Below are 16,331 nucleotides of genomic sequence, written 5' to 3'. Positions count from 1 at the left end.
TGACAGTAGTCAGATGTAACAAACAGTTTCTAAAGTTTTATCAAACTCCCTGGTGAAACAATTAGGCTCAGTTCACATTAAGATTTTTGGCGCTGTTTTTGAGATGGAAACTGCGTCAAAAAATGTCCAAACCACCTTCCATTGATTTTTCTCGCGGAAAAAAAAAAGCGGAATGTCCTTTTTTGCCGCAGTTCCGCCTCTGACATCCCATTGAAAACAAATTGTGTTTTTAATGCGATATCTACATAGGTGTATAGAGGCCCATTTCCAGCAACCATCACTCCAGTGTTCTAATGGTACATTGTGTTTGCTAACTGTGTTAGAAGGCTAATGGATGATTAGAAAACACTTGAAAACCCTTGTGCAAATATGTTAGCACCGCTGTAAACAGTTTTGCTGTTTAGAGGAGCTATAAAACTGACCTTCCTTTGAGCTAGTTGAGAATCTGGAGCATTACATTTGTGGGTTAGAGTAAACTCTCCAAATGGCTCGAAAAAGAGAGATTTCATGTGAAACTCGACAGTCTATTCTTGTTCTTAGAAATGAAGGCTATTTCATGCGAGAAATTGCCAAGAAACTGAAGATTTCCTACAACGGTGTGTACTACTCCCTTCAGAGGACAGCACAAACAGGCTCTAACCAGAGTAGAAAGAGAAGTGGGAGGCCCCGCTGCACAACTGAGCAACAAGACAAGTACATTAGAGTCTCTAGTTTGAGAAATAGACGCCTCACAGGTCCTCAACTGGCAGCTTCATTAAATAGTACCCACAAAACGCCAGTGTCAACGTCTACAGTGAAGAGGCGACTCCGGGATGCTGGCCTTCAGGGCTGAGTGGCAAAGAAAAAGCCATATCTGAGACTGGCTAATAAAAGGAAAATATTCATATGGGCAAAAGCACACAGACATTGGACAGAGGAAGATTGGAAAAAAGTGTTATGGACAGACGAATCGAAGTTTGAGGTGTTTGGATCACACAGAAGAACATTTGTGAGACGCAGAACAACTGAAAAGATGCTGGAAGAGTGCCTAACGCCATCTGTCAAGCATGGTGGAGGTAATGTGATGGTCTGGGGTTGCTTTGGTGCTGGTAAAGTGGGAGATTTGTACAAGGTAAAAGGGATTTTGAATAAGGAAGGCTATCACTCCATTTTGCAACGCCATGCCATACCCTGTGGACAGCGCTTTATTGGAGCCAATTTCATCCTACAACAGGACAATGACCCAAAGCACATCTCCAAATTATGCAAGAACTATTTGGGGAAAAAGCAGGCAGCTGGTATTCTATCTGTAATGGAGTGGCCAGCGCAGTCACCAGATCTCAACCCCATAGAGCTGTTGTGGGAGCAGCTTGACCGTATGGTACGCAAGAAGTGCCCATCAAGCCAATCCAATTTGTGGGAGGGCCTTCTGGAAGCATGGGGTGAAACTTCTCCCGATTACCTCAGCAAATTAACAGCTAGAATGCCAAAGGTCTGCAATGCTGTAATTGCTGCAAGTGGAGCATTCTTTGACGAAAGGAGAAAATTATTATTTCAAATAAAAATCATTATTTCTAACCTTGTCAATGTCTTGACTATATTTTCTAGTCATTTTGCAACTCATTTGATAAATATAAGTGTGAGTTTTCATGGAAAACACAAAATTGTCTGGGTGACCCCAAACTTTTGAACGGTAGTGTATATCTATATGCCAGTACATTAGCCTCTGTACTGATAATAACAGGCAGTTGTTAGGGCATATCTCAGTATACCCTAACAACAGGAAATATGGTCAGACAGCCCAGGTCCTTCAATGGTCCCTGGGCTGTCCGGCCATACAGGGTATGGGCCTTGATTGCGTCACAGAGATTACCTGTGATGCGATCAAAGGGGGGTCCCCCTTCTCGTTTTCACTTTGAATACCATGGTCAGCTTTGATCGCGGCATTCAAAGGGTTAATGACGGAGGGAATAGGTTTCTCTTCTCTCCGCTGCAAAAGCGGGGCTGCGGCTGTGTATTGCAGCCGTTGCCCCGCTCCTGATCACGCAGACACACTGTGTGTCACGCAGGACGAGAACGCTCGTTCTAATGCGGCAAGCACCTGCCGATCAGGACGAGTATTCTAATTTTGAGTCGGCAACCAGTTAAAGGGGAACATCTGTTTCAGTAAATAAAGCTTCCTCATATTATAATGAATACAATTTTGTAATGCATACTTTATATGGCCAAAAGTATGTAGACACCACTCCTGATTATTGAGTGCAGGTATTTCAGCCACACCTATTGTAAACAGGTGCATAAAATCAAGCACACAGCCATTCAATCCTGAGAGACAAACATTGATAGCAGTATGGGTGGTACTGAAGAGCTCAATGACTTTAACTGTGGCACCTTTACCACAAGCCAGTTTGTGCAGTTTATCTGCCCCGGTTTATTGTATGTGCTATTATTGTGAAGTGAGAGCATCTAGGAGTAACAACAGCTCAGCCACGAAAAGGTAGACCACGCAAACTCACAGCGCAGGTCCGCCGAATGCTGAAGTGTGTGATGCATAAGAAATTGCCAATTCTCTGTTGTATCACTCACTACATAGTTCCACAATGCCTCAGGAAGTCACATCAGAACAAGAACTGTGAGTTGGCAGCTTCATGAAATTGGTTTCCATGGCCGATCAGCTGCACACGAGTCTGACCTCACCATGTACAATGCCAAGCGTCAGCTGGAATGGTGTAAAGCACACCACCACTGGACTGTGGAGTGATAATTCATGGTTCTGGCAGTCTGATGAATGCTCCCAACTTTGAAGAAAAGTTTGGGGTTCTGCCCTTTTTCTGTTCCAGCATGACTGTGCCCCAGTGCACAAAGCAAGTTCCATCAAGACACGGTTTCAAGAGTTTGGTGTGTAACTCAAGTGGCCAGACCTTCTCGTCCAACATCAGTGCCTGGCCTCACAAATGCTCTTTTGTATGAATGGGCACAAAAATTTTGTGGGAAGCTTTCCCAGAAGAGAGACTGATATAGCTGCAAAACGGCGGCCAGCTCCATATTATCGCCCCTTGGTTTTGGCATGGGATATTCATCAAGCTCATAGGTGTGATGTTCGGGTGACCACATACTTTTGGGCATGCAACGTAATTTTTGTGTCAATTCCTCGGTTTTCAAGATCTCTGCTTGCTGTTCTGGAATGGGAACCTTCATTGTTTACTTCCAAAGGATGAAAATAAGTCTTGGGCCTTATTTACACGAACGTGTTAAACGTCCGTGGGACGGGTGTTGAAACAGCGGCCGTCCCACGGACCTATGTTATTCAATGTGGCCGTTCACACAGCCGTTGTTTCAACGGATCGTGTGAAGGGTCCGTGGGAAGATGACATGTCCGTTCTTTTCACGTATCACGCATCCCTCCATAGACTCTCAACTATGGGGGATGCGTGACATCGCATCCCGCAGCGCTGAGCACGGATGCATCTCGGATGTGAAAAACTGTAGTTTCTCACGTCCGAGATGCGCAGCGTTAGTGTGAATCAGGCCTTAGTCATAGAGAGTACAAGACAGAACTCTAATAATGGTACTTTAACCCCTTCCCGACATTTGACGTATTCATATGCAAAAGTCGGGTAGGGGAAGTATGGAACGGACTCACGGAGTGAACCCGCTCCATACGATGCTGGTGTCAGCTGTTTGTTACAGCCGACACTTCAGTAACGAGTGGCAGGGCTTAATAGTTGCCTGTCAGAATCACAATATACTGCAATACATTAGTATTGCAGTATATCATGCAAGCGATCTAACGATCGCTGGTTGAAGTCCCCTAGGGGAACTAATGAAAAAATAAAGTTGTGTTTTTATGTAAAAAAAAAAAAGAATACTACAAGTTAAAAAAAAAAAACCTTTTCCCATTTCCCCCCTAGAGCATGGTAGAAAAATAAATAAATAAACATAATTGGTATCGCTGCATCTGTAAAAGTCTGAACTATTACAATATATCATTATTTAACCCGCACGGTGAACGCCGTAAAATGTAAAAAATTGTAAACGCCAGAATCTCTATTTTTTTAGTTCCCTCATCTCCCACAAAAAATGAAATAAAAAGTGATCAAAATGTAGCATGTACCCCAAAATGTTATCATTAAAAACTACAGCTTATCCCGCAAAAAATAAGCCGGAATCGACAGAAAAATAAAAAAGTTATGGCTCTCGGAATTTGGCGACACAAAATAAATTTTCTTTTTTTACACTTAGGTTTTTACTTGTAAAAGTAGTAAAATATAGAAAAAACTATATATATTTGGTATCGCCGTAATCGTATTGACCCACAGAATAGAGTTAATATGTTGCTTTAATTGCACAGTGAATTCCATAAAAATCTCAGTTTTTTTCATTTTCTACCCCACAAATAATTTTTTCCCCGTTTCCTAGTACATTATATGGCAAAATAATTGGTGCTATGAAAAACTACAACTCGTCCCGCAAAAATCAAGCCCTCATAGGACTATATAGACGGAAAAATAAAGACGTTATGGCTTTTGGAATGTGAGGAGGAAAAAACGAAAATTTAAATCTGAAAAAGGGCTGCGGCGGGAAGGGGTTAACGAGCTGAGCACCTGTGTGTGCATCACATGACCAGGACAGATTTAACTTTTTAATATAAAATGAATAAGCTTTATTTGCTGAAACTGGAAAATGCCTTTAAGGGTATGTTCACGCGGCTTATTTTCGCCCCGAAAAATGGCTAAAAATACGGAGGCTGAACGCCTCCAAACATCTGGCCATTGAGTTCAATGGGAGAAACGCTGCATGTCACTTCTTGAGCCGTTTTTGGAGCCATTTTTCATTGGGCTAATAGAAAAAAGGCCAAAAAAAACGCCGAAAAAATGTAAGTTGCTTAAAAAACGGCTGAAAGTCAGGGGCTGTTTTCCCTTGAAAACAGCTCAGTTTTTGTTAATCATGTGAACATAGCTAGACTCAAGATGACTGCTTCCACTGAAAATAGCACATACACAATTTCCAACTGTAGTACCTGCTGAGAATATCTCTGCAGCGACTGCAAGGAATGCATCAGACAGGACAGACTCTGAGGTGAGGGAGATGTTCAGTTGTCTGGAAATGTTCCGGTATACAGCTGGCCTCATATATTCAAGCTCATCCCCTGCAATATAAGAACAATAATGGGAACATAGTTGTTACTAAATCTTTGGGTCAAGACAGTGTAGTGGCAAATATATACTTTCCTTCTAACTTCTGATTTCTTTTCAGTTGTATATTATTTCATATAACGTTGTAATTGTATCTTCATTTCTCTGTACTAAGAGTGACTGCAGACACAGTGCCGCACCTGCCATGAGGCCAGGTGAGCCGACCGCCTCAGGTGGCACCACCTACCCAAACGGGGGAGGGCGGCATTTTCATCCCGGGACGGACTGGACCGGGGGGAGGGGCCATGCAGACGCACATAGCAGACGTGCCGAACGTCTGAAACACTCCTCCTCCTCTCTGACGCAGCACATGCCGCCAGAGAGGAGCAAGTCTGCAGGAGGAGCGGTCGAGCGACGAGAAGCACAAGGTAAGTTCCTGCCTTGCTGGGACCAGGACCCGTGAGTATACTGCAAGGGGGGGGTCTGGGCATTTTACGGACTGCAAAGGGCTTTATGGGGCTGGAATAATCCACCCCATAGAGTCCTCACATCACTATAATGGAAGGATTAGTGTGGGTGGGGGAGCGTCTGACTGTCTGACTTACTGCAGAGAGCTCTATAGGGGGGGATTCTGCCCCCTCTTTAGAGCAGTCAGTCAGATGCTCAGACCCCCCTAACCTTTCAGTATAGTAACTAGTCAGGGCTCTATGGTGGGGGGATAATTCCCCCCTATAGAGCCCTCTGCTGTCAGTAAAACGCCCAGACCCCCCCCCCCTTGAAGTATACTCCTGGCTTTGTAGCTTTCCTGTGCTTAATTAGCGTGGGAAAGCTACAAGCGGGGCTGTGACTGGTGAGTCTCACAGTCACTCCCAGTGCACACTGCATGCGGCAGCAGCGGCCGCCAGTCTGACTGAGTCTCTGACCAGTCACCACCCACACGCAGCACAGACAGGATAGACTGATAAACCCTCAACTACTACAGTTTCACAGGCATTGACTAAGATGGATTCTATAGTGTAGTGGTTAGCTTGTCTGCCTTACAAATGGAAGGAAGGTTGCTGGTTCAAAGCCCAGCTGGGTTTTTTCCTTTTTTTTTTTTTTATATATTATTAATATCTTACTTGTATTGGGCTTTGTTCACACTAGCATTAATATACGTTTACCTCTCTTCCGTCAGAGGAAGAGCGGATCGATACGTTAAACGGAAAGCAACGGCTCCATTAGAATTACCATTGCTTTCAATGGTAAGTCTTTTGTATCAGTTGCTTTCCGTTTGTCTCCGTTCGCTAGGTTTCCGTTCTTTTGAACAGAAATAAAAGTTCTGCAGACTGCACTTTTATTTCCTTTAAAAAAAACGGAAACTTATCGAACGCAGACAAACGGAAAGCAACTGATACAAAAGAATTACCATTGAAAGCAATGGTAATTCTAATGAAACTGTTGCTTTCCATTTAACGTATCGTTCCTCTCTTCCTCTGACGGAAGATAGGTAAACGTATATTAATGATAGTGTGAAAGAAGCCTTAGTGCCTGTTCACATCAGCGTTGGCTTTCCGTTCTGGGGTTCCGTCGGAGGTAACCCTGCAACGGAAAGTCAAACTGAAACCACAGCTTCCGTTTCAGTCGACTGCGCTATTGATTCCATCACAAAAACCTGCCGGAATGGTGACGAACGGAAACCATTAGCAATGTTTCCGTCACCATTGATTTCAATGGTGACTGAAATGGAAGCTGTGGTTTCAGTTTGACTTTCCGTTGCGGGGTTCACCCGACGGAAACCTCCCATGGAACCCCGGAACAGAAAGCCAACGCTGAGGTGAACAGGCCCTAATCCTTCCCCATAAACCTGCCCCCGCTAATTAAAATAAATATATTATATAATGTATATAGCGCTGTATCCGTCAGGTCAGCGGGACTGACGGATTCAGTGTCAGTGGGTCCTGCAGGATCGAGCTGTTACCGATCACATCTAAGTTCATAACTTAGATGTGATCGGTAATAGGCAACCTAATGGATTCAGGTCTCAGCGCTATATACAGCTGCTCTGTATACAGGATACAAAGCAGCTATATCTCAAAAAGTGCAAATCATTTTCAATAAAAAGTCATTAAAACTTGCACCAATCGCATTAATAGATATCTTTATATATCATAGTGACATGTCCGAAGTTTTCATCGGTGGGGGACTGAGCACTGAGGCCCCCACCGATCGCTAAAACGAAGCAGCAGAAGTGCTTGGGTGAGCGCTGTGCCGCTTCATTTATGATCGACTTTCAGCCGAGTGAGCGGTGTACGGACTCCTAGACTTTCTATTGAGCCCGTACACTGCTCCAAGGAAAGCCAAACAGAATTGAAGCGGCACACCGCTCACCCGAGCATTACTGCTGCTTCGTTTTAGCGACTAGTGGGGGGTCTCAGTGTTCGGACCCCACTGATCAAAACTTCTGACATGTCAAAAGTTTTTTAAAAAGTTGTTACACTTTAAAGAGAATCTTTCACCTGCCCACAGATTTGCATTTGTGTGCAGCATGTAATGGTCAGGGCTGCACAAATTCTGGGGCACTTTATATTTTTTTCCTACCCTCTTTCCTTACTTAGATATCGGTGCTGTAATATTTGGCGCCCGATATTTAAATAACCCCATGAACTGCCAATGGGGCGGTAATTGGCAAAGGGACGTGTAACATCGCTGTGACACTGCTCAATCAGCTACGGACAATGTCAACAGCAAGAGCTGGAGAGAGGAGATCATGTGCGCACGCACGCTCTCACTCTTCAGTTCTTAGCAGGCAAGTACAAGACTGTGATCTCAGGTGAGAGATCAGTCTTGTCGTCCTTGTCTGCCGAGAGCTAAAGAGTGATAGTGTGCGTGCGCGCACAGCTCCGATGCCATGAAACAGAAGAAGAAGAATTCACTCTTCTTCTCCTCGTGTTCCTTAGTGGTGGCGGAGCTGCGCGCACGCGCTCTCTCTCCAGCTCTTGCTGTAACGCTGACCGTAGCTGATTGGACAGTGTCACAGCGATGTTGCACGCCCCCTTGCAATTACCTCCCCATTGACACTTCATGGGGTTATTTAAATATCGGGCGCCTAATATTACAGCACTGATATCTAAATAACGAAGGAGGCTAGGAAAAAAAATGGAAAGTGCCCCAGAGTTTGTGCAGCCCTCCCCATTACATGCTGAACTCAGCTGCACATGTATGGGGAGGTGAAAGGTTCTCTTTAAAAGAAAGGTGTTATAATTTTTTATTTTTTTTTATTTGATATGTTTTATTTTATGGGCCTAATTTTTCTAATTATTTTAATATGTTTCCGAAGGTAGCTATTTATTCATATGTTTGTACGTCTGTTGGGGCAGCCTTCTTTATTTTTATTTTTCATACTGCTCATTTTTGTTTTGCAGGTTCCGCTGGACCATTTGGACTACGTCGTAGATTCGTTGGACTACTTCGCTGATTTAAGCTTTATTTTTTTAAAAAAATGGTTAAAGTGGGTTGTGTGGAAGAGTTGTCATTTCAATAAAATAAATTTCTTTATGTCTCTGTTTTTTAATACTTCATTACCACCTTAGTAATGGCAGCTGTCTGATTGAGAGCGTCCATTACTAAGAAGGGGCTTAGCCTTATTACTGGCTAACACTATCACTAACCCCTATTATTACCCCGGTACCCACCGCCACCAGGAGTACAGGGAAGAGCTGGGTACGATCCAGCACCCGACCGTCTGAAGAGAAGGGCGGGTACTGGGGTGGCCGCAGGCTGGTAATATCAGGCTGGGAATGGCCAAAAACCATGCAGATACAATAAAGCAGCTGCAGCCTAGCATCACCAGCGTGGGAAGGGCCACGTTTTTTTATCCCTAACCAGCCTGTGGCCACCCTGCTGCCTTACCGTCGCTTCAGATGGTTGGGTACTGGATCGTACTCCCCTCGCGGCAGTGATAACCGGGGTAATAATAGGGGTTAGTGATACCCTTTTAACTGGCTAACACTAAGCCCCTTCTTAGTAATGGACGCTCTCAATCAGACAGCAGCAATTAATAAGGCCATAATAAAGTATTATAAAAAACAGACATAAGAAAAACTTTTTTATTGAAATCTAAACTCCCCCATGCAACCCTCTTTCACCATTTTTTTTTTTTTAAAAAAGTAGATCATCGAAGTAGTCCAATGAATCTACGACGTAGTCCAAACACTCCAGCGGAACCTACCAAAAAAAAGCAGTATAAAAATTTAAAAAACGTAAATTTGCCACAATAGAAACTAGAGGTCAAGGAAAAATAATTCCCCTTCATGTAACTGCTTCCTGTCAACTGAAAAGTCATCCGCCAGAGGGAAAAATGTTTCCCCATGGCGGAGTACAAGAAAGTCTAATTCCCAGGTCAGGCTTTCTAGTACTCCGCCATCAAGAAACATTTTTCCTCCTGGCGGATGATTTTTCCATTGACAGGTAGCAGAGTTCTTCCGCAGCGGTGTTAGGGGGGCAAACTCGCCAATTGCCCAGTGCCCCCAGAATGGGCCGCTACTCTTGGGCCAGTGCTGTGTGCTTGCCCCGCAGACTAAAATTTGCCAGCCAACCCCTGGCCATTGGCTCCCTGCTCCGCCGTTTGCTCTTGTAGGCCACAGCCTGGTTTAGACCTGAGGCCTACAAGAGATCGGGAGCATGCTGATGACGTCAACTGCCCGGCACGATGACATCACTGCATTATGCCATCCACACAGGGCCACGGAACTCAGTTAAAATTCATAAGTCTATTCGGTAATAAAAAGGGGGCATAAAAAAGTGGCATACAAAAGGGGGCATCCTTATTGTGGGGGCATAAAGCAGGCATTTGAGTGTGGCAGAAAAAGTGGCATTAGTACTGAATGGGGGCATAAAAGGCCGCATTACTACTGAGTGGAGACATTATTTCTGTGGGGATAAAGGGGTATTAGTACTGAGTGGGAATTCTATTACTGGGTGAGGGCCCTAAAAGTGGCTCTATCACTGAGTAAATTATAAAGGGGACACTAACACTGTGTAGGGGAACAAAAATAGCACTTACTGTGTGTGGCCTTTGGGGGAACAAAAGGGTGTGTGTACTATTACTGTGTGGGGCACCTAGTATAGTATGTATAGGGAGTTTGCGTAGAGGTAGGGAATAGTTAGGGAGTGTGCTAGAAAAGCAAGGAGTCAAAGGTATCTGTGTCATATTCTGCAGGGATTAGGAAATCGTGTCCGGGAGAAGTTGTCATTGCGGTCATGGCTGGATAAAGAAGAAAAGGTGAAAGTGAGCGACTTCAATCTGAGAAGACGTCACCTGTGAGTCACTCGATATAACTATACTGTAATCACTTATATGGTCTGCAGATATCTTGTGTATAACTGGCATCTACCTCTATAAGGTCACTGTATGGTGGTAATATTGGGTTTTTTCTGACACTATGTTGTAGTAATATGTGATCATGGTTTGGTAGTTTTTTTCAGTAACAGTATGGAGTTATTATTCAGTAACAGTATGGAGGTATTATTCAGTAGTAGTATAAAGGTATTATTCAGTAACAGTATGGAGGTATTATTCAGTAACAGTATGGAGGTATTATTCAGTAACAGTATGGAGGTATTATTCAGTAACAGTATGGAGGTATTATTCAGTATCAGTATGGAGGTATTATTCAGTAACAGTATGGGGGTATTATTCAGTAACAGTATGGAGGTATTATTCAGTAACAGTATGGAGGTATTATTCAGTAACCGTATGGGGGTATTATTCAGTAACAGTATGGGGGTATTATTCAGTAACAGTATGGGGGTATTATTCAGTAACAGTATGGAGGTATTATTCAGTAACAGTATGGAGGTATTATTCAGTATCAATATGGAGGTATTATTCAGTAACAGTATGGGGGTATTATTCAGTAACAGTATGAAGGTATTATTCAGTAACAGTATGGGGTATTATTCAGTAACAGTATGGGGGTATTATTCAGTAACAGTATGGGGGTATTATTCAATAACAGTATGGGGTATTATTGGTAATGTTGGTCTTACAATCTATGTACATTACTGTGGTGGGGGCTGTGGGGAAGTGTGTGTGGCAGCGGATGATCAGGCTAAGACAGTCTGCAGAGTGGCATGTGATGTACTTTGACATGTAGGTGAGACTTACGTGTAGGGTGTGGGCCTATAACTTGTGTACAGCCCAGGGCCCTTAGATCATATTAATCCACCACTGGCATCGAGCCAGCACAGGCAGACCACTACAATACAGCAGGTAGAGCAAAGAAACCAGCCCAGGACGTGCCTCTTCAAAACAGGCCTTGAAGTTTCACCTGGCAAGAAGATGTGTTAAACCATTTTCAGTGATAATGCTGCGTTGTTGATCTTTGATACTAAAGTAATACAGTAAGAAGAATTCTTTAAATCTTTTCTATACTTCAAACAGCACTTTAACAAAAAACAACAAATGTTTTCCGATTTAAAAAATGTATATATTGCGTGTTTGTTGTGTAAAGCTAGTAATGAGAAAAACTCCGATAGAATTGGGGGGGGGGGGGGGCGTCTTTTTATCGTTCGCCTCAGGCAGCAGAGAGGCTAGGTTCACCCCTGTGCAGACAACTTTAAGGCCGGATTCACACAAGCGTGTTTGGTCTGTGATATATGGTCTGTGTATCGGCCGCATTTCCGGGACCCAACACGCTGCAGGGGGCCGGGCTCCTAGCATCATAGTTATCTATGACGCTAGGTGTCACTACCTCTCTGCGGAACTACTGTCCCGTACTGAAAACATGATTACAGTATGGAGAAGATGCTAGGAGCCCGGCTCCCTGCAGTGTGTTCAGTCCGGGAAATGCAGCCAACATACAGACCGTATATTACGGACCAAACACGCTCCTGTGTGAGGCTCCTTAGGGTCAGTTCACACTGAGGTTTTTGGTGCTGATTTTTCCGCGTCGTAATCAGCGCCAAAAAATGACCAAAATCGCCCCCATTGATTTCAATGGGAGGTAGAGGCGTTTCACTTCCCGGGTGGCTTTTGGCTGCTAGCGGGAAAGAAAGCGGTATGTACTTTCTTGCAGCGGTTTCCGCCACTGACCTCCCATTGTATGAATCGGAGGCAGAAAAATCCCGCGGCGCTCATTTCCTAGCGTTTTCACGGTCCTTGTATTTGTGTCAATGGCTGCGGGCAAAAAACGTGGAAAAAAGGCAGGCAGTTCAAAATCTGCCTCAAAATTCCTGAAGGAATTCTGAGGCAGATCTTTACTGCCAGCAAAAAACTCTGTGTGAACAGGGCCTTACTGTCATTGTGGTAAGAATAGGGATGGATACACATATATGGTTTCTTGATAAGACTAATCCTAATTTTCAAATGTGGTCAGGCTTGATCTACAGTTATATATGTCACCTTGTTTTATTCTTCCAATGCATCGAAAATAAAAAGTGGATTAAGTTCATTTAAAATCTCGCTTTGTGTCTACAGCTCCTTTGGAGGCCTATATGTTTCGATGGTAAAAGACTACAAAAAAACCCTGTGCAGTCTGATCCTGCAGTCATACTACAGTCTGTCCTCTACTCCTTGCTAACCTACCAAATACATGTTAGTAATAAGTAGGTGACATTGTAGGGATTATGACTGCATGATCAGACTACACAGGGTTTGTTTGTAGTCTGTTGCCATGGAGACACATTGGTAGAAACAAAACAACTTTGCTTGATCTTTCATTTAAGGCCTCATGCACATGGCAGTTAACTACCACATAGACTCCATGTGACTCAGACAGAAAAGACCGTATGCCTCTGAATAAAATTGGAGTCATGCACCTTTATGACAGCCCTATTACGGCTCAGTGCAAAAGAGTGCCGTAACACAGCTTTGTGCATGAGCCCTTAGATGCATTGGAACAATAAAAAAAATGGTTTAAAAGGGAATCTGTCATCCTGTTGAAAGCTAACAAGTGGCTGGCACCGCCACGTGGTATATGCTAATTAGGTTGGTATGAGCTCCAACCACGTCCCTCCCCTCTGCAGTTGACGGCTCTACTTGTCTTAAAAGCAGTGGAGGGACAAGTGGTTGGAGCCTGAGGGTATGTTCACACGCTAGACTAAAAACTTCTGAAAATACGGAGCTCTTTTCAAGGGAAAACAGCTCCTGATTTTCAGAAGTTTTTTTAGCCACTCGAATTTTTCGTGGCGTTTTTTACAGCCGTTTTTGGAGCTGTTTTAAATAGTCAATGAAAAACGGCTTCAAAAATGTCCCAAGAAGTGACCTGCACTTCTTTTTCGCGCCCGTTTTTTTTACGCACCCGTTTTTCAAAATGGCCACATAAAAAAACGGCCCGTCGGAACAGAACCCCGTTTTTTAAATCAATGGGCAGATGTTTAGAGGCATTCTGCTTCCGATTTTTCTGCCGCTTTTCGGCCATTTACGGCCCGAAAAACGGCAGAAAATAGGGCATGTGAACATACCCTGAGATGGAGGGCACTTCTTGGTTCGTCAGACTCTCCATCCTAATTAGTATAGGGTGCACTGTGGAATTAAAGTTATTTTTTTACCCTGATGCAGGCCCTATGATACACCATACTGATATGTACATCTTCCATTACCCTATCACTAACTAACGGTTGTAGACGTTTCTTAGCCTAAAATGTGCTGACAGATTCCCTTTAAAATCTAACATGACTGAAACCTTACAAATTCAAGTGTGACTGCAATTAATCCCAATGTCCTATTCCCCACTATGTAAGGCTGGGTTGACACAGAGTTTTTTGCAGGCGGAAAATCTGCCATTCCGTTTGGAATTTTGAGGCAGATTTTGCTCTGCCTGCACGCCGATTTTCGTGGTGTTTTTCGCTCGCGGCCATTGAGCGCCGTGGGCAAAAAACGCTGCGAAATACGCTTTCTCTGCCTCCCATTGATGTCAATGGGAGGTCAGAGGCATAAACGCCCGAAGATAGGGCATGTCCCTTCCTTTTCCCGCAAGACGGTTTTTCCGCTCTTTGGAAAAAAGCGCCTCCGCCTTTCATTGAAATCAATGGGAGGCATTTTCGCCCGTTTTTTGTCACGTTTTCCGACGCGGTTTCCGCGTCAGAAAACTCGTCAAAAAATGTCTAACTCCAAGAAATACAGTGAGTAAGGCGTCTTCAATCTTTAGCCATTAGTTCTCAATATAAATAGGCTACCCAGACTGTCAGGGGTGCACCATTGACTTTATAACACCTCCTACTGAGCGCAAATACCCCATATAGTATTATAATTACATTTACTTCAACTCATTGGCTGACATTTACCATGCTGTAAAACTGTAACTCCAGGTAAAAATAGGAAAAATTCAGCTTGTGGCTAAAGAGATAAAGTTTTACTTGCCATTAATGTTTCAAAAGTTAAATTTTCACTTTTTGGTGTGGTCACACTTTAAACTTGAAGTTTATTATATGGAAATTGCCCAATGATTGCTCATGGAAGTTTAATGAATTCCAAATGTCTGCTTTAGTAAACTTGAAGGAAAACATGACATGGTTTGATAATACCAGGGGTTTCACAATTTTTTTTTCTCGTTTCTATGTAAATAAAGCTAACTTATTGTACAAGGAAAAGTTCTGCAATTTGCTGATGGTTCACTACAATTGCATCCAGTCTAGGGGTCCTCTATGAACTTAGGCTATGTTCACACCTACATCGGGGCTTTCCGTTGTTCTGCTTAGTCAGAGTAGCAGAACAAGGGAAAACCGGAAGCAGTTCCGTTGCACCATGGACACCACCGGCGGCCGATGAAACTCATTGCTTCCATTGGCGTTCTGTCGGGGTGTCCATGGTTTAACCGTAAACTATATCGCAACATGCTGCACCATTGTTTCTGGTAATCTCTGCTGGATTTGCGACGGAGGCCCCTAACGAAGTCCAAGTACAGCAGCAGCAGAAATCGCTCTCCTGTCCCGGTAGTTTGCTACAATGTATCAGTGATGGTTCTGGAATCCACAAGTATATTATAAACTTGCAGAACTTTTCTGAAAATACTGTAGTACAAGCATGTGCATCTTATTTATAACGCATTTTACCGCTATATTTTTCTTGTATTAGTTTTCAGTTTAGAGGTTTGGTTCAAATTGTCATAAATGCGCGCCAGATAATAAAACGTGCAACATTTTATTTTTATTACAAAAACCTGTTGGACAATGTAGAGCAATTCAATTCAGACACAAATTTGACAACTGTCAGCAAAATGACACTATTTATAAATGTGTCCCACTATTTCTTCTAGTTTAAACTAGGATTTAATTCTTGTACACGGGTGTTTTCCTTTCTCCTATTCACTACAGATGGTAAAATGTTGTGAGTACAATTTCTCAATGTACAATATTATGAAAAGGACACAATTAATTTAATTTGACGTTATTCTTTTACGGTAGCTATCATATGATGGGTAAACAAATAACCGCAAAAGAACCTTCTAAAGCAAAGGAAAGCTAAGGGTATGTGCGCACGCTAGCTGCCTTTTACGTCTGAAATTACAGACTGTTTTCAGAAGAAAACAGCTGCGTCGTTTCAGACGTAAAAGCTCCTCCTCGCATTATGCGAGGCGTCTTTGATGCCCGTAATCTTGAGCTGCTCTTCATTGACTTCAATGAAGAACGGCTCAAATTACATTGCAAAGAAGTGTCCTGCACTTCTTTGCCGAGGCAGTCAATTTACGCGTCGTCGTTTGACAGCTGTCAAACGACGCCGCGTAAATGACAGGTCGTCGGCACAGTACGTCGGCAAACCCATTCAAATGAATGGGCAGATGTTTGCCGACGTATTGTAGCCCTATTTTCAGACGTAAAACGAGGCATAATACACCTCGTTTACATCTGAAAATAGGTTGTGTGAACCCAGCCTTACTGGATGCCGGCTGACCACAGATAGCAATAGTGGACTGGATACAGGCTGGTGACGGACAACCGGATGCAGGCTGACCACAGATAGCAAAAGCGGACTTGATACAGGCTGATCACGGACAACTGGATACAGGCTGATAACTGGTAGAAATAGGGCAGATGTTTGCCGACGTATTGTAGCCCTATTTTCAGACGTAAAACGAGGCATAATACGCCTCGTTTACGTCTGAAAATAGGTCGTGTGAACCCAGCCTAAGGATCATACCATTGGCTAGACTGTTTTTTAGGCCACTTTTACACGACAGTATTCCGGTCAGTATTTTGCATTAGTATTTGCAAGCCAAAACCAGGAGTGGATCCAAA

At 43.4% G+C, this 16,331-nt stretch overlaps 1 protein-coding gene across 1 annotated transcript in view; it reads right to left on the bottom strand.

Annotated features, from left to right (window-relative positions):
- The window catches only part of BOK (BCL2 family apoptosis regulator BOK), a 56,690-nt gene that overhangs the window by 13,575 nt on the left and 26,784 nt on the right, over positions 1–16,331 (bottom strand). The window contains exon 3 of the mRNA XM_075863959.1: positions 5,000–5,128. Coding sequence (XP_075720074.1) covers positions 5,000–5,128 — 129 coding nt within the window. The remainder of the gene's footprint in view (positions 1–4,999; positions 5,129–16,331) is intronic.

Source organism: Rhinoderma darwinii, chromosome 4 (genome assembly GCF_050947455.1).
Source record: "Rhinoderma darwinii isolate aRhiDar2 chromosome 4, aRhiDar2.hap1, whole genome shotgun sequence".
Taxonomy (NCBI): domain Eukaryota; kingdom Metazoa; phylum Chordata; class Amphibia; order Anura; family Rhinodermatidae; genus Rhinoderma; species Rhinoderma darwinii.
This window is presented reverse-complemented; position numbering and strand designations above follow the sequence as displayed.